The sequence below is a fragment of the Amblyraja radiata genome, chromosome 9 (assembly GCF_010909765.2).
Source record: "Amblyraja radiata isolate CabotCenter1 chromosome 9, sAmbRad1.1.pri, whole genome shotgun sequence".
NCBI classification, from domain to species: Eukaryota; Metazoa; Chordata; class Chondrichthyes; order Rajiformes; family Rajidae; genus Amblyraja; species Amblyraja radiata.
Genome location: NC_045964.1, coordinates 19,163,912 through 19,186,750, shown reverse-complemented (window position 1 = coordinate 19,186,750; position 22,839 = coordinate 19,163,912). Strand labels below are relative to the sequence as shown.

The following is a 22,839-nucleotide window of genomic DNA, read 5'->3' as shown; positions in this document are numbered from 1 at the left end:
CTCAGGACATTTACTTCAAGTTATTGGCTATTGTAACTCTAAATAAATGTGTAAATGCTATTGATTATATTTTGATTACAATAAGGAAATAATCATCCACAACCTTGGCAGAAGTTGGAATTGCTATGAATGGAAAATTCCTTCAGAGATTCTTCTTGTTGCCAAGCGTTGTGGAAGAACCCTAACAGCTAAACTTTACATTGATTAACTAGAATTGAATGTTTTTGTCAAGACTTGTACACAAGACTTGTATTATGAGAGGTTATCCTTTTTGGGCTTTAAAAAAAAAATTCTTGACCTGTATTTTGCATTGGTCAGAAGCTTAGAGAATTACTGCAATATTTCAGGTTTTAATGAGAGCCATCTGCAGCCTTAAGTCATTAAGGGTGACTTTAACCCTTCAGTAACAATTGGAACGTGGAACGTTTATAATAGAGGGGGAGGACTTGTTTTAATGGCTCTTTCCCAAATAGCAATTTAAAACACATTAAATAAGCTTCAATCTTTATCTCCTAAATGTTGATATTTGATTAGATTAAACTCCCAGGGTGGAGATTAAACTGTACACATTTTTAGGGCTAAAGTGTAGCTCTGTGGAGATGGAAGGAAACCTGAGGTTGTTCCTCAGATCAGGTTTGCGCACTCATACCACAAATGGCTTCAAATGCCGCAAAAGCTCTGTGAACAGAACCCTATATTTTGTGAAGGACTGGATAATCTGAATGCTTGTGATGTCTTCTAAAGCAAACATTGTGAAGTATTAGTGAAAGCATTGAATAAAAGACCAGGTAGGTGTTGGCACAACAATGTACATCTTTTGTTCAACCATAGCTGGGGAATGGTGTGCAGTTCTATTTGCTTTATAAGAGGAAGGGTGTGATTACACTGGAGTAAATACTGAGGAGACCTTCCAGGATGTTGCCTGGGATGGAGCTTTTCAGTTAAGAAGAGAGACTTGATAGCTTGGATAGACACAACATGTTGGACAGGTAGCATCTCTGGAGAGAAGGAATGGGTGATGTTTTGGGTCAAGACCCTTCTGTGTTTTCTTTGGAATGCAGAAGGCTGATTAAGTGTACAGAGTTGTGAGGAAAGATAAGGGACATAGTAAGAAACATTTTCCATTTGCAGTGACACCTATAACCTGACGGCATTGATTTATGATAAAGGATAAGAGATTTAAAGGAAAATGTATCTAAAGGGTGAGACAAAAAATGTCTAAAAATCTAAGTACATTGTGCTGAGTGAGTTTATGTCATTGGTGGAAGTAGCAGGGATGATGCAGACAACCTCACCATGCAAAATTCACTTGCAAGTCACTTGCAAAAATGACCATCTGTGTGCGCATGTGCGCAAACAAATGCATAGACAAATTTTGGTTAAGAGCTATCAGAATTGGTATGGTTGAACCTTTCATCACCCTGTCACATGTACAAACATGGGGTAGAGTTATGGGTCAACAAACTCATCAGAAGGCTGGCTCCATCCTGGTGGCGGAATTGGATTTATGGGAGGTGGTCTTGGAGGGGAGGATGCTCCTCAAACTGCAGAGCATTCTGGACAATACACCTCCTCCATGACTCACTGGTCAACCTGAGGTAGACTGAGACTGACTCCCCGCTCTCCCCCTCCCCCCCCAACTCCCCAATCTTTGCACATCCCCCAAGCCTTTTCACTTGTCACTTAAGTTTCATGTATTTTGTGTTTTTTATGACTGTTGGCAGATCAATTTCCCTCCTGGGATAAATAAAGTTCTAGTGTATCGTGTCGTAGGCTTACAAAATAGCAACCAGTCCTGTGAATCAGTCACCATCTGGGCCTTCAGAAGCTAGTTTGGGCTTTATAGAACGAAGGTGCCGTCGTAATTATTTATATTTTATTCTTAAAAACAAAAATACATTTATTCTGCAAAATACATATAATGGAAAAGAACACAAATGTCACTGCTGTTTGCATTCTGTTGATTCCTGCAGGTTGATATCTTCAATGGACAGTCCTTACGTCTCCGCAGCACCGGTGTCTATGGGACGAAACCAGCATAGCCGCAATTCTCCCAGCAATCTGTCTTCTTCCAGTGATGCAGGATCCGGTGGTGGCAGTCATCGAAGGCAGAAGTCCATCCCTGATGGGTATGTCTAACTGCAGTTAAAGCCATTTGTTTAGCAGCCAAAGAGCACATTAATGAGCTGTGTTCAGCTTGTACAAATTGAACGGTCTGTGCCCTGCTGAGCAAACTAACTGAGGGACTGATGTGATCAATATCTGTTGATAGGTACTCATGTCCTGTTAATTGTTGGCCCTGACATTAGAATGAAATAAAGTAGAAATAATCTGTGGGCTGCTTGCACCTGATACAGCAATGCGTTTACATGCTGGAGGATTCCTGAGAAGTGATCCTCACAGGCTCTGTTGTAACACAGCAGACAACTCTACATCCTCTTGATGTTAGTGTATTCTTTTATCCCTGTCATTTATCTATGTATCATTTAATAAAACAATTATCAATAAATTCCTTACTGAAATTCTGCTTTCAGCTGGCCTGGCATCAAAGATCTGGTGTGTCTTTGGTGAAAAATTGTTTACATTTTCCCGTGTTCTTTGTTTTCTCTCATATCTGACATCAATTATTTTGCTTGCACTCTCTCATTTTTGTTTTCACATATTACCAATCCCTTTCCATGTTTTCCAAAATCCCTTTCTTCCCTCTTTTGTCCTTTATCCTAATGCTTTTACAGTTCCTTCCCACGTTTGCTGTCCTTGAACATTACTTCTGTGCACATACACCATGCTCCAACCCTCTTTTTCCCCTTATACTCAATCTCAGTTCTTCGTTCTCTTTAGCATTCATTGTCTATCCTCGTCCCTCCTCTCTCTCTGTTCCCTACACTCTACCATCATTGTGTCCTTCCTCTGATGCACCTCTTATCAAGCACAGAACAAGTAGTCCCTTCTGTAAGCACAATGTTCTCATAACCTGTGTTCTCAGGTCACAACATTAAACATCTACTTATAAACAAAAGTTATCATCAAAATAGGCCAGTGAGGAAAAAGGCAACCAAAATACCCATTGAAGACAGTACCATATCACTATCTAGCAATACGATTGGAATAATGTTAATACTTCAGTTGATTATTGAAAGCTATTCAATTAGTCCTTTGAGACTGCCAAGCATATTTTCAGATGATTTGGAAATTAAGTGCCACTGTAAATGATAGTTAAGAATTCATGCATTTAGTTCACATGGCAGTCGTAGAGGGGTTTTAGTTACAGTACATGCATTTGTCTATCATGGTTGGCCAACTTTTTGAAGAAATTGCAAACTGGAAAAAGGTGCCATGAAGTTGTCTTTGTGTGTTGGAACGCAATGAAAATGAAGTTTGAGCCTTTTTCTTATGGAAAGGATTTGAAATGCATATTTTTCACGTTATCGGTCTTTCCTGAAGTTGCTCTTGGGACTTCTGGAATGTTTCCTCCTAGCAATCCCAGACTTATTCTGAACATTTCTATCAGAGCACCTGATTCTCATAAAAGCACTTATGGCCATCTTGTCCGCTATCCTTATGAGTTTGGCTACTGAATTACAATGACTAAATTCCAGATTTAATTTTGATGTAATTCATTGGGACTTCTTTATATTCTTCATGCTGACCTACCTGAATTAGGATTGCCATAATAATTAAAGATCTGTAGTGTTAATGGGCCTCTGATTTAGATCCAATGTTATAATGTGTAAAACACAGGTTTGAGCCATGAGTACACACCCAAGGCTGCCTTTAGTCATTCCTTCTGTATGAGGGACAGATGGCGAAGAGAAGCCCAAGAAGAATTTATGCTTCTAGAGGGGAAAAACAAAGAATACAGCATGCTGACCTTCTGCACTGGCCAAGCCCTCTGCACATTCAGGCATGTATGTAGATACAAGGAACTGCACATGCTGGTTTACTCTGACAATGGAGGAGGCTCAGGACGAAAAGGCCAGTATGGGAATGGAAAGGCAAGTATAATGGTTAGCAAACTGGAATCCAGCAGGTGTTGGCGGACCGAACGTGTGTTCGGCAAAACGGTTACCTAGTTTCTGCTTATTCTCGCGGATGTAAAGGAGGTCACATGGGAACAGTGCATGCAGTCGATGAGATTAGAGGAGGTGCACGTGAACATCTGTCCCACCTTGAAGGTCAGTTGGGGTTTCTGGAAGAAAGTGAGGGAGGAGGCATAGGGATAGATGTTACCTCTCCTGTGGTTGCCCTTGATGTGGCCTCCTTTTCATCATTAAGACCAAGGGTAGATTTGGTGATCGTTTCACCGAACACCTGTGCTCAGTCTGCCAAGGCCTACTGGATCTCCTGATTGCTAACCATTTTAACTCCCTTCCCATTCCCATACTGGCCTTTATGTTCTGGATCTCCTCCATTGCCAGAGTGAGATCACACAAAGTAGAGGAACAACAACTCATATTCTGCTCTGGTACCTTACAGCCTGAACATTGAATTCCCCAATTTTAGGTAACTAACCCACCAACAACCCCTACTTTTATCCTCTCCTTCTCTCCCCATCGTTTCTCCCCCTCTCTTCCCTGTGACCCACCTAGATACACACCTGATCTCCTTTTCCCCTCCCTCCCCCTACCCCTTGCCCCTTCCCCTTCCAGCTATATTTGTTCCTCTGGCTTCACATTTTGTGCATCTTCTGTCCTTATCCCCTTATCTCACACTGTTTGTATTTTCATCTCTGGCCTTTGTCCATCTATCTACCATTTAAGAATCTCCCTCAACTTGTGTCCATCTATCACTTGACAGGCGTTGTCTGTCTCCCCCTCCCCACCACCTCTCTTCCAGCTTTCTCCCTTACCAATACAGTCAGTCTGAAGAAGGTTCCCAACCCAAAATATCATCACCTATCCGTGTTCTCCAGATATGCTGTCGGACCTGCTGGGTTACTCTAGCACTTTGTGTCTTTTTTTTAAGATGTTTATGTATCTAGTGTTAGGATACAAATTAGAACCTAGACCATTCCAACATGTGACAAATAGATGGGGTGTACTGTGCATCATATTGTATGCAATTCCCATCCAATTCAGAAGCCATGCGTAATGGGGAAAGAAGAAAAATGAATTAAAAACCTAGGCATGTCAAACCAGGAATAGGGACAAGAAATGATCGAGGTGGCCAACTGGTGAAGCTCATTGGGCACTTAATAATTGTAGCACTATGCTACAAAAGAACAATTTCCAACATCTCATCAGATCAAACCTCTGCAATCATGCCACATGATGCAATAATGAAGGAACATTTGAGTAAACAGTGGGAGGAGGAGTCTGAATATTTCCATCCTCAATGACAGCAGAGCTTTGAGTGTAAGAGGCAACCTTTGTGGCCTAGTGGATGATCAGTCAAGACATCTCCTGAATGTCTCATCATCACAGAGAGTAGTGTACATCCAATTCATATCAACTCTTCCGGAGAGGCTCAGTACGCTGTTGGCCCTGACATGACCTTGAATGCGGGCCGAATACGTGCTTTGAAACTAGACAGGCCTCAGGCCAAGCTGCTGCCGTGCAACATAACACCAACATCTCCCTGACAAAGTGGAAAATCATCTTGCTATAACAAAACAGGACAAATCTAATCCAGCTTTTAAGCAAAGTCATAGAGTAGTCATGTCAACTCCTGCTTAATTGTCAGCAAACTGCAAACAGTTTGGTTCTACTGGGAGTGTTGTGCTTCAGATATCATTGCAGTCTTGATTCAAGCTTAAACAAAAGATCTGAATTCAAGACCACAATCCAGTACTGTCACCTCAATGACAATTAGAGATTGGCTCCAAATGCTGGGTGACCGACCCATCAGTGACCGCCTCATCTGAATAGATACTAATTCCTCTTGTGACTTAAATGGTCTGTGAACTCTGCTGTAGTTGTAAAAAAAGGCGCAACAGAGACTTTACTTCCTCAGAACACTGTCTGCTAAACTGCTGGAGTCTTTCTACTGCTGTTCGGTAGAAAGCATACTGACTTATTGCATAACTGCCTGGTTTGGGAACTGTTCAGCAGCTGACAGAGCAGCTCTCCAGAGGGTGATAAAAACTGCCCAGGGTATCTTTGGACTCCCCCTGCCCCCTCTGGAGGACATTTACCACTCCAGTTGCCGCAGCAGGACATGTAATATCGTGAAAGACATTACACATCCTTGTCACCACCTTTTCACACTGCTGCCCTCAGGAAAAAGGTACAGTTCGCTAAAGTCACGCACTGCCAGACTCAAGAACAGCTTTTACCCATCAGCAATCTTGGAACTGAACTCTGTCTCGGGAGCGGGTTATGGGGAAGGAGGGGGGGTGGGAGACAGTGTTAATTTATGTAAATGTGAATCCATGGGTGGGTTTGGGGAGGGAGGGAGTGTAAAAAGTATGAGTATGTGAATGTTTGAAGTTCTTTTAAATGGAGAGACACAGTAATCTCGTTGTATGTGACACATGCAATGAGAATAAAGCATTCTGATTCTGATTCTGAGTTGAGATTAATTTATGTCAATAGAATCACGATGACTCTGATCAACATTGCCAGGTATCCATCTCATTGGACAAAGTGATCTTCACTGCAATTCAACCTTTATTAATTAGATAAAAATTAAGGTGTATTTATCCACAATTATTGAGGGTAGATAGGTAGGTGAGAAACAAAATTGCGAAGAGGACGTCAACTGCAAATTGATACAGAAAAGTTAACCAAGTGGAAAAAGATTTGACAGATAGAATGTGATAAGGAGAAATGTGAGTTGTTCCAATTAGTGGGAAGAAGTTTGTTTAAATGAGGAGAGCTTGTGAAATTCTGCCTTGTGGAGGGATGTGGGTATCCTAGTACAATTTTGGTCGCCCAATTATAGGAAGGATGTCAACAAAATAGAGAGAGTACAGAGGAGATTTACTAGAATGTTGCCTGGATTTCAACAACTAAGTTACAGAGAAAGGTTGAATAAGTTAGGTCTTTATTCTTTGGAGCGCAGAAGGTTAAGGGGGGACTTGATAGAGGTCTTTAAAATGATGAGAGGGATAGACAGAGTTGATGTGGACAAGCTTTTCCCTTTGAGAATAGGGAAGATTCAAACAAGAGGACATGACTTCAGAATTAAGGGACAAAAGTTTAGGGGGAACTTCTTTACTCAGAGAGTGGTAGCGGTGTGGAATGAGCTTCCAGTGGAAGTGGTGGAGGCAGGTTCGTTGGTATCATTTAAAAATAAATTGGATAGGCATCTGGATGAGAAGGGAATGGAGGGTTATGGTATGAGTGCAGGCAGGTGGGACTAAGGGAAAATAATTGTTCGGCACGGACTTGTAGGGCCGAGATGGCCTGTTTCCGTGTTGTAATTGTTATATGGTTATATGGTTACATGAAACATAGTTAGCAAGCCAGTGCAGTAAATAATTCAGAGAGTAAAAGAGATGCTGTATAAAAGAAGGAAATTATCGCTACAACTACAGCTGCTCCCCGACTTGCATACGGCTTACATATGTAGATCCTTGCGTAAGTCGGATGTTACGGAACTCGGAAACAGAAGTGCGGCTGCGCACGTGTAAAATTGCCATTCGTACTGTGTAGTACCAGTGGGAGACCATGTTGGAGTTCCCGAGTACTGAGCACAGTTTTGGTGACATTAATTAAGAATGATGTACCTCTGCTGGAAGCAGCTCAAAGGCAGATCACAAGCTTGATTCCTGGAACAAAGGGAATGGTGGAGGTGGAGAGTTTGATCAGGTTGTGCCTGTGTTTACACAAGTTTCAAAAAATGTAAAGTGTTCTGATGTGGAGTGGTTTTTCATCTCAGAAATCTAGAACTAGGGTGCATAGTTTCACAATGGGGGTCACTGAAATGAGGAGGAATTTCTTCTTTAAGTTTGTTGGTCTTTGGAATCCGCTATCTCCAGAGATCCATGGAAGCTCATTCTTTGAATATATATCCAAGGCTGAGATTTTTTGGAATCTGTTTTATTGAGTATTGGCAGGGACATGGAATTGAGGTTGAATGCAAACATGATCTTATTGAATGACCGAGCAGGCCCAAGAGGCCATATCACCTACTTCTGCTCCCATGTCTTTAGTTCAATCAGAAACAGGTTAGAAAGAATTCAGACAACTAATATTCATAGAAACCTATGAAGTGGTTTCAAAAACCTATTGTGATCCTGCACTAACTCAGATGCTGATGCATGAACGTCTGTACCCTATTCGATAGAAACATGCAGCCCAGGCACACACCATCTATTTTGAAGATCATCAAATTGACATGGTGAACAAAACAAAGTGACTTTGTTGTTGTTCTGATGTTAATTAGTTTACTAACTACAAAGTGTTTCTCTATCCCATCATGCTCAGACAATCAATTCTTGAGATGCTTGACTAACACTCTAAACATTACTGATCATTGTGGAATGTGTCAGTGAGCTATACAGCTGCAGATTTGTGGGAAAAGTCTAGTCTAATCAATGTATGCTATTTATGTACTTTTTGTGTGTGCTATTAATAAACTTTACATGAGTAGCCACATTAATCTTGCATGCAATTCTTTCATTTTGGTAGTGGGAACATAGCTTTTGTTAGACCAGTTAGCCTATTGCAAAAATCGGAATGTTAATTTTAGATTTTCCCCTCTGAAGTTCAACAATACATTTCTCCAGGCATTGTTTTTATAACTCCGCCGAATATGTAATTATAAATTTTCTCATAAACGCCTCGTACATTTCAATGGCCATGATGATAATTTGAGTATGTATAATTTACAAAAAGCAAGTTTTTGTGTGTTAAAAAAAATTGGAAGTTATTCCTCCTTCCAAAAAATGTTTATCAGTAGATTTTTAAGGCCTCTCTGTATGAGTTGTTTGGCAAAGGTTTGCATCTTCCCACGGAGCAGGTCCTTTAATCCAACGGTGTTGTTGGCTATGGAAAGGAAACAATGGTTCATATTACAACAAATATTTTGTTTAAAATGTAGGAAGAGAAATAATGTGTTGTTAATGGTAAGCATTAACACAAAGAAATAAGTTTCGAAGTCTTGACAGTCATGCAGAAACCTAAAATTCTCCAATTCCTGTGGTGTACTGAAATGCTTTATCAAATGGTTTAATACAAGAGATTATTTTGTTTTTAAATTATGAATTGTACCTAATACGAATTAGCAGTGCCCTCTCAAATACATTTGCACATGCATTCAAACTCTACACAAAGTCGCCCAATAATTCTACTTGTCTATTGGCATATATTTCTGAATTAACGATTCAGACTAATTATTAAATTGATATTGATATTGAAGTCCACACTGTGACTAAATAGCTCTCAACTATGTATATTCATTCTCATTTGTAAAGCAAATGCACACTTGGTTTTATATGCCATTGTACTGATTGAGTTATTTTAATGTGAAATGAAACTTAAGAGAATAAGCGAGTTTGTTATCTCGATAAGCACAAGGAATCCTGGGATTTGTCAAAGGTCATTCGGGATTTAAAAAAAGTGAATGCAGCGCTGTATAAAACTGTGTATAAATTGTTAACTATTCTACCAAGGAATTCATCTAGAATTCTGTCAACCCAATAGCTTCCTTTCTTGTTCTGCTCTTCACACACTACTTAAATAGTCCCAGTTCTAGTTCAGTTCATTAATCTGCAATTATGAAATATTCAAAAAGTTAAATAATTATTTAATTTCATTTAATCCTTAATGTGTTTGCTACTGGAATAAGAAAATATTACTTGTTTGAAACATTTTCTTATTTTTATTCATAATTTATGTGTAAAAATATATTTAATCTGAGGCAGCAATCCATAGCATCTGAAACCAATAGTTTTAACTTTGGGGAAAAACAAAACCAAGAAAGAAAGCAAAAGGTGGAATACCCTCCAACCAGTCCATCAGCTTCATTTAAGTGTTCTTAGCCAATGTCTGCAGTGATTTCCGCTGAGAATAATTTTTTTTGACTTGAATAAGGGCCAGTTTAGAAAAGGGTTATGCAGTATGCCCAACCTCACCTCTCGAAGGAAAGGTGACAATAGCCTCAGTTCCCACGATAATGACATGTTTGAGGGTGATAAACTTAGCTTTAAAAAAATAATAATAATTGCACTTACCTTTGGGTTAATTGTTATATCAGTTCACCATTGTTTTCCCAATTTCTCAGGCATCTACCAAAAGTACAGCTTCTACACCATAGTCAACTTCCCTCGAGCTCTGGAAGCAATCAGCCACACCTAATGCAATACCACAAATCTAAAGGCTGCTACTGAACAGAAATGCATAAACGTGGTCAGGCTAGATTACATGGGGAATTGGCAACAGCACTGAATGGAATTGCCAGCATTCTCTTATTTTAAGTGCCAATACTTTAGAAATCATACATTTCATTTCATTCTCCCCCCCCCCCCCAAAACAAAAACAATAAAAAATGGTTGTTATTCATCGTCATGATCTCGCTCACTCAGCGAAGCATAAAGCAATAAAACCACCAAAATCATCATAGTTTTGTACAAATGAACCATAAATATACCTAGTTAATAGTTTTGAAAGCAGTATTTTGTTACCTCAAAGAAGCAAAACTGGAAAATACATATGAAACGCAGGTCCGTACACACGCAGTAGCTCAGCTGGTGAGAATGTTAATCCCGCATGACCCATGACCCGGGCATGCTCAGTTATAATACCAAACTCGCTTATTGTAAACTCTTTAGCTATCGACTGTTCAAAATGGCTTGTGCATTTTACATTGGAAGTAGGACTGAATGGAAAATTTGTTGGAATTATTTCAGTGCCTGTCACTTCAATAATTTGAAAATGTTTCATTCAATATCACAGTGTCCATACTCAACCTCATTCCATCCATTGAAAAGGCAGATGTATATACAGTCTGCAACATCTAAAAATTATATTTTCATGCTTAAATGTTAAGTTACTTTGCATGAGTAACTTGTTTTATCAAGTTACAAGAATGATACAGCAACTTTGTTTATTCTTTTGTTTTTTTTTATAGCCTCTACAAATTGAATTGAGAGGAACTATTGAAAGTAGCTTGACACCTCAAACATTTGGAAATAATGATTGGAATTGACATTAACTTATTGCATTATGGCATTTTAATTTTCCACAACTACCTAAAATGGGAATGATACTTACATGCTATGTTAAAGGCAGTGAAACAGCATCAACTAAGTTCCAGGCTGAGTCTGAAAAATGATCTTGGTCATCTCTAAATAAACACAAGCACAGCTACCAATGAGAATGTACTTATCAGGCAAATCAATTGGCTTCCTAATGTAATTTTCACATTGTGAGATTTAGGGTAGGATTTGGGGACATCCTCTCACTGTCCTGGCGCTACTGACCAGCAAATCAGATTTCTTTTTGGCTGATATCCCAGCTGACGTGTAGCTAGGTTTACATTGTAAAGCGAGCAAGACGGACAGTTGCTAATTTTGGTCTTTGCTGCTTTATTAAATTTACAGCAGGAAGTGAGTTTCTTCAGCTTAACAGCTTTGAACTGGCAAGTTACTGAATCCTCATCAAGTGTGCAAATTGTTTAATTTAAAAAGTAGTAATACTGCTGTGTTTCTTTATTTCAATCTTCAGATTTGGTCTGAACCGGCGATCTCCTGGGTCCGTTGACCGTCTGAGTTTTAATGAGGGCGGCAGTAGCGGTAAATCCACACCCATTTGGCAGAAAAGTGAGGATGGTGGCATGGAGAAAACCACAACAGGTTAGTATGACCTTGGCTATGTGTTGGCTGTTTTTAATGTTAACACTGTGTACCTTTCGTTTGGGTATTATTGAATTGTTTTGTTTTAAATATGCCACATAAATTTAAGAACTGATTATTTTAATATATTTATAATGGTGTTCTGAAATCCAATCTGATCTGAATTACTGAAATCAAAGTTCAGGTCTCTTAGATCCACTCTCCACAATTCCATAATTAGTATAATCATTATTGCCTATATAGTCGGTCTCAAATTTCTCAATTTAGTCACTAGGGAAAGCAATAGAAAAACATTCAGCAATTCCTTAACTCACTAACGGGAAAGGCAGATTGCAGAGACGCATAAAAGTAATCCGCAGTGACTCCCAGATGGTGCGGGAGCAGCATACATGGAAATTAGAGCCCTTGTTTTTAACATTTTTTTTCTTCTGTGCATCTTGGTCCATGCTTTCCAAGTCAACAAGCAATGGACATTTGACTCCAGCCTGTGTATTTTTTTATAAAGCAAAAATATATATAGGGCAGCGCAATGGCTCAGCATGGTAGAGTTGCTGCCTTACAGCGCCAGAGATCTGGGTTCAATCTTGACTATGGGTGTTGTCTGTACGGAGTTTGTACATGTTCCCTGTGATCACGTGGGTTTACACTGGGTGCTCCAATTTACTCCCACGCTTCAAAGACCGACAGGTTTGTAGGTTAATTGGCTTTGATACATTTGTAAATTGTCCCTAATGTGTAGGATAGTGCTAGTGTATGGGAATTGCTGGTCAGCACGGATTCAATGTGCCAAAGAGCTGTATCTCTAAAGTCTAAATATTAGAAGAACCCGTCTGGCTCTGAGGATGAGAAAAAAAGTTTTTTGATCATTGGTGCCGAGAGATGATTCCTTAGTTTGTCTATGTACAGTCACGCCAGAAAAGAGAAAGAATGGGAGTAAATAATTGTCTGAAAATCATAATGGGGTAGATTGCACTGATATAGTTAATGGTTCTGTAGAGAACTGCTGCCTAACAGCATCACATGCATTGAGGTGTTCTAGACTTCGGTGCCTTTGCTCTGCAGTGCAAATGTACATAACAGGTTGGTGGTTAGGTTCCAAGCTTGCCTGACCTCCTGTTCTATCCTTGGACTTGCCATCAAGTCCTTAACTCCCTGAACTCAAAGGACACATATCGGGGGTGGGAGATTGCAACCTTCACGTGGTCCACCCTGTTTCAACTAATGCAGTCAACCTGGCGTGCACAATCAAATAAGATCAAATAGAACAAATTGTCCTACAACTTTAGGCTGTGTACACCATACGCAAGAAGAAGAAAGGACACATATGCTGTAGCTGCTCCCTCAGCTAATGCCACCTGGAGCCATAGCATTGAATGCAGTCCCATTTGTTTGGTGTCATTGATCTTTATTAGAATGGTGTGGGGTTTTTTTAACAATTAATTCATGCCAGCTAAATGACTTTAAAGGAATTTATTAATATTTAATGCTACTCTAATGATTTTTATTTGTTAATTATTTAAATGCTTTCAATTTTAACTTGAATCATGAGAGATATTTGGAAACACTGGAGAAAACCGTACAATGATTGGCGCAATAGAGCTTTATGTGTCACATATGCAATTGCACAGTGAAATTCTTTTTGCATATATGACACATGCAGGCGTCACAATGTTTTGGCGCCATTTCTGCTGAAAGCGTATGTTGAAAGCACTCTCACAATTAATGACCTCCTCTGAAAAAAACAACGTAAATCACTCCAATATCATTGACTTGTCATAGATCCATGGTGCCTCTTTTTAATCAGCGCATACTTGTTAATTATTCACCAAAAGCATTTTTCTGACTATCAATATTTGGGTTAATGCTTTGAGGTGAATATAACCACATAGTTGCTAATCCGACCAGAATAGGCTGCTCACTTGTGATAGGACTCAGAAAAGTGTATTTTTGTTGCCTTAGGCAGCTTTCTCTTCCCTGCAGATCTGCAGCAATCGCGCACCGAGTTATGTTACAAGCTATAATTATGGAAATTGGTAGGATGTTGCTTGACAATGGAACACATGGCAATGTTGATTGCTATTGAAACCCCAGTATGCAACGTGCTTAATATTTGCAGGTCTTCTGCCTTTTGAGAAATGCAGCTTTACTGTTTCAGGAAAATCTGTAAATTAATTGAAAGCGAGAACAAGATTATTTTAGTTAAACTCTCTTTCTCTAGCCAGTAATAAAAGGGCTACTTATCATCAACTTTCCTATTCAAAGTGAAGTGTTTGGCTGAGTGGTGGACGGTTTGTGGTGAGTCCGAGCAATGGGAGAGGATGGGGCCGAGGAGCGGGAGAGGCCGGGAATAGGACTCCAAGGAGTAGGAGTGCCAGGGAAGGTACCCAAAGGGCAGGAGAGGCCGAAATGTGGTCTGAGACATGCAAGATCAGAGTAGGCATGATTTTACTTTCTGATGGGAGGAGCTGGATTGCCTCCAGTTACTGGGTCAACTTTGTTGTCTGCCCTGTTGGTCAGGGTGCAGCTCGCTCCATTGTACCCCCCCCCCCCCCCCCCCCCCGTTTGTTCAATATCTGCCTTGGCAACTGAACTGGAATCCCACCAGTGCTTTTGACCCATGGACCAGAGGTTCCACAGGGTACTTATCATGTACGAGCCTCTGAACTGAACTGTGTCTGGGCTGGAATGGCTCGTTAGTACACACCTGTGCCCAGCTACGGGCAAATTGTCCCACTAATGCTATTGTCATGCTCACCTTTCAGCAGACAGCTTAACCATTTCCATATGACCCATCTGCAGAATGCTTCATATCAGGTGTCAAGTCAAGATTCCAGACACACAGATTCTGCCCCAGATAAACCTCCCCTTCTGCACATCGCTGGACGAATCACCGATCAGATAGGAAGGCAATGTCAGAAGAATATCTGATGACAGAATACAAAGCAGCAAATTTAAGGAGAGCTGACTGAGAGTAAACAAATCATGTAGTGAATAGAAAATGAGCTTTAAAGCCTCTGAGAACAACCCTGATGAGTATCAGCAATGACATACACCACTGCAAACAACCAGCCTTGGATTGTTCTGTTTGGCGTGCCCTGGGTGGTGTGACTGGTAGAGCTGCTGCCTCAGAGCACCAGAGATCTGGGTTCGATCCTGACCTTGGATGCTGTCTGTGTGGAGCGTGCACGTTCTCCCTGTGCCTGCGTAGGATTCCTCCGGGTGCTCTGGTTTCCTCCCACATCCCAAAGATGTGCGGGTTTGTTGGTTAATTGGCCTCTGGTGCAGGGAATGGGTGTGATATTGGGATAACATAGAACTAGTGTGAACAAGTGATTAAAGGTCAGTGAACACCCAGAGGGCCAAGGGCTTGTTTCCATGCTGTATCTCGAAACTAAACTAAACTTGTAAAGAGGGTGCTCATTCATATGAAGTAGTGAGAATGGAGGAAGCAAAAAGGAAAAGAGAGAATCTTGAAAATCAAGAATCAGTGATGCTGCAGCATCCCTGCACCTCTGACCCAGAACTTTAGCGCCTAGATTGGTCGAATGCACCATCTCCATACACACTGCAACATTATAAACCTGATGGCAAGAACGTTACTCAATTTACTCAAGAACGTAAATGGCTTGATTGTAATCATGTACAGGTGCACAACCTTTTATCCGAAGATCCAAATAACGAAAACCTCCGAATAGCGGACATTTTTTCGGTCCTTGAAGAAAGGTCCTTGAAAACGTTCACCGAGGGCGGCCCGCAGAGGTGACAGCAGAACCTCCGGTCGGTCCTCCAACAAAGGGGAACTAAATCCCCATTCATAAAAGAGAAGGTGAGAGTATATTGGGTGAGTGTATATTGCGCGGGAGGGTAGGAATCATTGTAAATCATTGCTTAAATGTTAGTCAGTTAGTTTGGTGGGCTTTTGGGGGGGAACTTTAATTCTTAGTCCCCTACCTGGTCGGAGAAGCGGGGAGCGGGCAATGCCTTACCGGGTCGCCGTGCAGTAAGCTCCGGACCGCTGTGCCGCGGTTCCCAACATCGTGGAGCTGGGGCTGTGGCCGGCTGCGCTGGATTTGGATTTGTAGCGCCGCGCAGCCAGGGGTAGAGTTCGCCGTGGTCGGAGCTACAACCGGCGCCGCCCGTGGCCGGACCACCGCAGCCCCAGCTCCACGATGTTGGGAGCCGCGGCCCACAGCGGTCCGGGCTGCGGTGGTCCAGCCACGGGCGGCGCCGGTTGTAGCTCCGACCACGGCGAACTCTACCCCTGGCTGCGCGGCGCTACAAATCCAAATCCAGCGCAGCCGGCCACAGCCCCAGCTCTGTGATGTGGGAGCCGCGGCACAGTACTGCACGGCGACCCGGAAAGGCATTGCCCGCTCCCCGCCTCTCTGACCAGGTAGGGGACTAAGAATTAAAGTTCCCCCCCTTCACCCCCACCACATAAAATCCCTCCAAACTAACTGACTAACATTTAAGCAATGATTTACAATGATTCCCTGGTCTCCGGGGAGGAGGCAGCCGCTGCAGACTTTCCAAGCCGCCAGCGCTACCTACCTAATCTACGCTAAAAATCTTCCATTCCGAAACCCGAAAATGTCCGATATCCGAAATGTGTCTGGTCCCAAGGCTTTCGGATAAAAGGTTGTGCACCTGTATTGTTTTTCCGCTGACTGGAACAAAAGCTTCAACGCAACAAAAGCTTTTCACTGTACCTTGATACACATGACAATAAACTAAACTGAACTGAGAATGGGTGTCAGAAAACACAACCTGCAGCTACGACTTATTATCTGATAGTACAGTGGTGTGCTGTTATCGGGTAGCACAGCAGTCCTTATCTCTGGTGCTGTTTGTGGAGCTTGTGTTCTCTATGTGACTGTGAATTTCTTCCGGGAGCTCCAATTTCCTCCCACTTCCCAAACAAATGAGGGGCAGAAGGTTAATTGGTCACTCTAAATTGCAACTTGTGTAATTGAGTTGTGGAATCTGGGGAGAGTTGATAGGAATGTGAGAAGAATAAAATGGGATTAATTAGGATTGGTATAAATGCATGCTTGATTGCCGCCACAGTCTCAGGAGGCTAAAGGTCCTGTTTCCATGCTGTATTATTCTAAATTTAGGCCATTGGTATGATTATTGAAGTGAAAATGCAACTCGGCATTGAGTGCCTGAACAGACCAACATCCTGAACTCATTCCAAATATTTGAAAGGTCTTCTATTGCCAAAAAAGCTTTGTCCTTAATTCCATATTAAACAAGTTTCTGGTTACATGCAGCGTTCTCGTGTTCCTTTTCTTTCCATTCTCTTTTCTCTGACCCACCATCTGTTCTATCTGCAAAAACCTCTCATTATCATGTGCATCAAATTGCAGTGTGTTTGACAGGATAGAGTTTAGCTCTGAAGATTCATGGTAATTGTGATGACAGTAATGGATGTAGGACCTCCCATCCCCCCTGCTGCAAATCCGTAGCCAGCAAAGTGGCTCCGCTACACCCGGCAACTAATGACACAAGTTTATTATTTAAGTTGTGCTCAACAACAGAGGACTTGAGAAAACTCAAAATGTCACCGATTAGCTTGTGCTGATGGCACTCTGCTCCAAAATAGTATAGTATACGCCAGCTTTAGTTGGATTTTTTTAAGGACTGACTATTATTATTATCCACAGCTGAGCACAGAGTTTCGTACTTAACTTGACTCGGTCTTTATAGCCCAGTCTGTAAATGTGAATTATGAGTCTTCCAATATGGTTGCTTAAAGTGTGTCATTACAATAGGTGATTCAAATGCCAATACGAGCTTCCCATGGTTTGAATCCAAGAGATAGCAAGGCATTTTGAATGAAAGAAAGTGGAGGATAATTCATAGAAACATAAACATAGAAATTAGGTGCAGGAGTAGGCCATTCGGCCCTTCGAGCCTGCACCGCCATTCAATATGATCATGGCTGATCATCCAACTCAGTATCCCGTACCTGCCTTCTCTCCATACCCTCTGATCCCCTTAGCCACAAGGGCCACATCTAACTCCCTCTTAAATATAGCCAATGAACTGGCCTCGACTACCCTCTGTGGCAGAGAGTTCCAGAGATTCACCATTCTCTGTGTGAAAAAAGTTCTTCTCATCTCGGTTTTAAAGGATTTCCCCCTTATCCTTAAGCTGTGACCCCTTGTCCTGGACTTCCCCAACATCGGGAGCAATCTTCCTGCATCTAGCCTGTCCAACCCCTTAAGAATTTTGTACGTTTCTATAAGATCCCCTCTCAATCTCCTAAATTCTAGAGAGTATAAACCAAGTCTATCCAGTCTTTCTTCATAAGACAGTCCTGACATCCCAGGAATCAGTCTGGTGAACCTTCTCTGCACTCCCTCTATGGCAATAATGTCCTTCCTCAGATTTGGAGACCAAAACTGTACGCAATACTCCAGGTGTGGTCTCACCAAGACCCTGTACCACTGCAGTAGAACCTCCCTGCTCCTATACTCAAATCCTTTTGCTATGAAAGCTAACATACCATTTGCTTTCTTCACTGCCTGCTGCACCTGCATGCCTACTTTCAATGACTGGTGCACCATGACACCCAGGTCTCATGGTACACCAGTCAAATGCCAATACGAGCTTCCCATGGTTTGAATCCAAGAGATAGCAAGGCATTTTGAATGAAAGAAAGTGGAGGATAATTCATCTCTGATCACAGGAGCAAACAGTGTATAAGTGTATCAGCTGGTGCTTGTATTTATCTTTGCACAGTCAGTTCCATCTAAGTGAATGGATTTGAATTCTGAAGACAGAATGCAGCATGCAGCTTTGAATTAAATCATCTTATGCAGAGATGCCCGCTGGGAAAGAATTTCTAGCTAGTGGCGTTTTAATATTTCAGATCCATGTACAATGATTTTATAACTGTTCCAAAGCTGATCCTGTGAACGTTCTGTTGACACTTTTTACTTTGGTGTTGAGATTATTATGTTACAGAACTCATGAAGGTACCTGTTGTATAACTTCCCAACAATGATGACCCCATAAATCTTGGGTGAAAAAAAAGCTGAACTCCAAAAATCTAATGCATTTGGTGCCGAGCCCAGTACTTGATAGCTGTCCCTATTTGGGAAATGTGCTTTTCTGCAGTCATAGGATGATTAAAATACCAATTCCTAAGACACCCACCTAAAATTCCAGTTTGTAGTATCTAGGGGCTTCGTTATGGTGACCCATTTGTTTCTGCCAGATCAGAATGGCTGCCGTTGCACTTTTAGTGTTCATAATGGCAAAATGTGCCACAAAAAGCAGGCTATTACCTATTGTTTCTCACTGTACATTAAGTATGTTTTGCTTCCTGAAGTTTGGTGTCTTAAATGAAGCCAGATATTCACACTCTGTGATTTTTGAACTCTGTTTTTATTCTTTTTTTTGGAGGCTCTGCCAAGGCTTCCAATTTTGGAGATGCCCCCTGCTTGCACTGTACACCCCTCCCCTTCTACTTCTCTGCAATCACCGTCAAACACCAGAACTGAGCAGTGCGATTTGGTACAGTCACCTCGCGTTGTACACGGGGGTTACATTGCTGAAAAGCAGTGTGTAATTCAAAAACCAGTAAATTAAACATACGGATATGTAAAAAGCGAGTTGCCTGAATTTCCACATGAGCTAAGGGCAATTGGTTGTTGCAATGGCTTCAGTTTATCAGGCTAGATCACTTTGCACTCCACCTCAATCGCTGCTCCGTTGCAACCTCACGTGTGCCTCTTGGTGAGCCTACTGAAAGAAATGCTGCCTGAGAGCAGAGGCCTGATCCTCTAGCAGATTCTGTGTTACATGATGATTGTTAGTATGCTGGGAGTAGGGGGGTGGTCAAGTAAAAGTCCCTCACCTGTGCTGCTGATGTGGTGTCCATTGCTTTACAGGAAACCTGTGGTGAAGTCCCTCAATGTCATTGGTGTTTCAGTGCTAATGACAGGGGTGGAAGTATGAATATGAAATATGAAAAATAAGAAATATTTAATCATTTGTACCAGTTAACAGGAAATTAGGATAAATAGTTAATGAGGCAGCATGTTCCTCTCTGATCCGAGGCAGTATTGGGACAGATTTGACTTTGAGTCCTTGATCAAGCTAGGCTTCCTCTGACAAGGAATGATGTGCACAGATTGGCTGGACTATCAAAATAGTTCTTACGTTAATTCTGCAGCTCCACAATATTATTCATTTCATAATTTGCTATCTGTTGCTTTTATCTTGTCATTTTGTGGTGACCCAAATTGTTATCTTGTTGAGCAATAGAATATATGCATTCATCACTGCTTTTAAATATTCTACTGCAAACATGTTTTTGGAACTATAGTGTTTGGTAATGAGGTTAAAAATGTAATTGTTGTGCTTTGTACCTTCTTTACATTCTGGGCCATGGCAAATACTCCACGGGACTGCTATATGCATTTTCAAAAGATTTCATTAGTTACAACATCTGAAATTATAATTGCAGCTGTTTCTTGGGCCACAACAGTCACCAGTTTCTACATGAATGTAAAATGCTCTGTATTACTTTCAAAGTAGGGATTACAGCTCTTTCCGCTTTCATGCTATGCCAGTTTGTAGTCTAATTAATGTTGGAACTGTTTATAAATAACACTTAATCAGTGGAGGAGAAATCCTCTGCTGTTTTATAAAGGTGTTGAAATATCTTTCAGAGCCAACCTGGCACATTCCATCGGTGTCGAAGGTAACATCTGCACTCAGAGATAGCCCCAGTGGGAGGTTGGTGAGACAGGAAGTTGTGGACCATGTTTCTCCCGTCAAACATGGACAGGTAAACAAGTTAAAACCTATTATATGCCAGCGTTACATCTGCTCCAGCATACTAGGAGTGATCTTCAACCCTTCACACCCTACCCCCTTCCCTCACCACTCTCCTCCTCATCCTTGTTAGTGATCTTTATGAGTGGAATAAAGTGCGAGCACCTGCCATATTTATAGCTGACTTGCAACTCTCAACAGATGTGAAATTACTGAAAGCTTTCCTGTGGTTTTCAGGTTAACATATTCATTTTGACATTTGACATTACATTAAACTTGCCAAACAGCTTCGTTTGAGTTCTTGAAATTGAACATTTGGTTCCGTCTAACTTATAAATCTCAGTGCGCCAAACACGTGTGTGTTTTTACTGCTGGTCCTCACCACTGACATAATTTACGTTACTGCTGGAGCCAGAAACCTGTGCTCAGATTCTGCCACATTCTTTGTCATGCCATTATGTTTAGTGGGGAGAGAGAAACGCTGAGAGGGGAAATGCACTTATGGAGATACATTTCCCTTTGGAAGAAAGGCAAGAGGGGGAAACAAATCTGCAGAACAGAATTTCAAAGATCAGGTTATCATAAAGAGGGCAGCAGTAGTTGGGAAATGGTCATCTCAAAGAATTTTAAACTGTGGACTAGGTCACACCTAGGGTGGCACAGTGGCACAATGTTAGAGTTGCTGCCTTACAACGCCAGGTACCCGGTTCAATCCTGACGATGGGTGCTGTCTATATGGAGTTTGTACGTTCTCCCCGTTACCGTATAGGTTTTCTCCAGGTTCTCTTGTTTCCTCCTACACTCCAAAGACGTACAGGTTTGTAGGTTAATTGGTTTTGGTAAAAAAAATGTCCCTAGTGTGTAGGATAGTGGTAGTGTACGGGGATCGTTGATCTGTGTGGACATGGTGGGCCAAAGGGCCTGTTTGTGCAGTGTATCTCTAAACTCAAATAAACTAATAACACAGCTGGAAGATTGAAATCCATAAAGTGCGAAGAGGAAAAAAAATGACCATTTTCAAACATTGCTTACAAAGTTCACAAAGTTTACAAAGATCTTCAATCTTACAAAAGGGTCGAGGAAAACCAGAGGAATGTAAAGACACATGAGGCATAATGCCCATAAATGGGGAAAAAATGTAAATGGGTTAGGATGCTCTTCGCTGGATTAAATACATTTAAATTATACATGTTATTGCTTTCAGATGTTGTCTCACCTTCCCTCTTTCTATCCCATCCCTATAAAATGCATGGCATGAAGAAAGCTGGGCAGCTACATTTTCTTTGCACACATCAGCAGCACAAAATGTGTGTGAAAGATACATCTAGATGTGCTGGGACGCATCCTCAGTGATGTGACCTGGGGTCATCGGGTGTTTCGGGTCTCACAACATCAGACACCCTTGCCCAGGTGACCCAGCCGGGGTTGATCAGGCCCCGACTTGCGTTCCAGCAGCAACCGCCCACGGTTCAGCCCTCTTAATCCAAAACCACCTAGTGGCTTTCTCTGCGGCATCGCTTGCGGATTGAACGGCCCTCTTCTTTGCCAGCCCCGTAACGTCCAACTGGTTGAGGACTTTGCAGAGTGAGCGTCCTGCAAACCTCTACAGCCCACCTCTATGGGCTCATAGTATGCCTTCCAGAAGCTGTCCTGGCACATCTCCATCAGTTCCAGGTACTTTGCGCGTTTCCTCTCATTAGCCTCTTCAATACGCTCTTCCCAGGACACTGTCAGCTCCAGAATGATCAGCTGTTTTGTCACTTCGGAGGTGGTGATCATGTCTGGCCGGAGTGATGTGCTGTGGAAATTTCAGCTGTTTGAGAAATGTTCAAGTGTTTGAGAAATGAAGTGAAGGCTTTTACTGAGTCATCCTCCATTGCTTGTACTGCTCAGTAAAAATGTATGTTTTCACATGGCAAGGTAGCAATCATTAATCAGTCATTATTAGTACTTCTTTGAGGCAAGTTACTTCCACAACATTTGCTTATCACATTGACTTTGTTTAAACTTGTGTCACAATCCAGTATTGCTCACAAAGTAATGACTCAACAAAAACATTCTGAGGCTCCAAGTTCAATGTTCAACACAGAGCATCCCACAATGTTACCTTGTATGGAAACCACTGTGCTTGGGGCTTATTGACTTGTATGGATCAGTTAACCCCACCTTAAATGCACTGTGGTTTTCAGTATCACCTCAAGCAAGTCTTGGGAATTATGTTTCAAATTAATCTTCATTTGAGGGTTTCTTTGTACTGGTTGGGCATTCACTGATAGTATTAATACATTCATTTCAATATTTAGGTCACCAAT

At 41.6% G+C, this 22,839-nt stretch overlaps 1 protein-coding gene across 7 annotated transcripts in view; it reads left to right on the top strand.

Annotated features, from left to right (window-relative positions):
* Nucleotides 1–22,839, top strand: part of sipa1l1 (signal induced proliferation associated 1 like 1) — a 358,473-nt gene that overhangs the window by 293,329 nt on the left and 42,305 nt on the right. For all 7 annotated transcript variants that reach the window (XM_033026817.1, XM_033026813.1, XM_033026811.1 and 4 more), the window contains 3 exons: nucleotides 1,974–2,129; nucleotides 11,610–11,737; nucleotides 20,422–20,540. In XM_033026817.1, coding sequence (XP_032882708.1) covers nucleotides 1,974–2,129; nucleotides 11,610–11,737; nucleotides 20,422–20,540 — 403 coding nt within the window. The remainder of the gene's footprint in view (nucleotides 1–1,973; nucleotides 2,130–11,609; nucleotides 11,738–20,421; nucleotides 20,541–22,839) is intronic.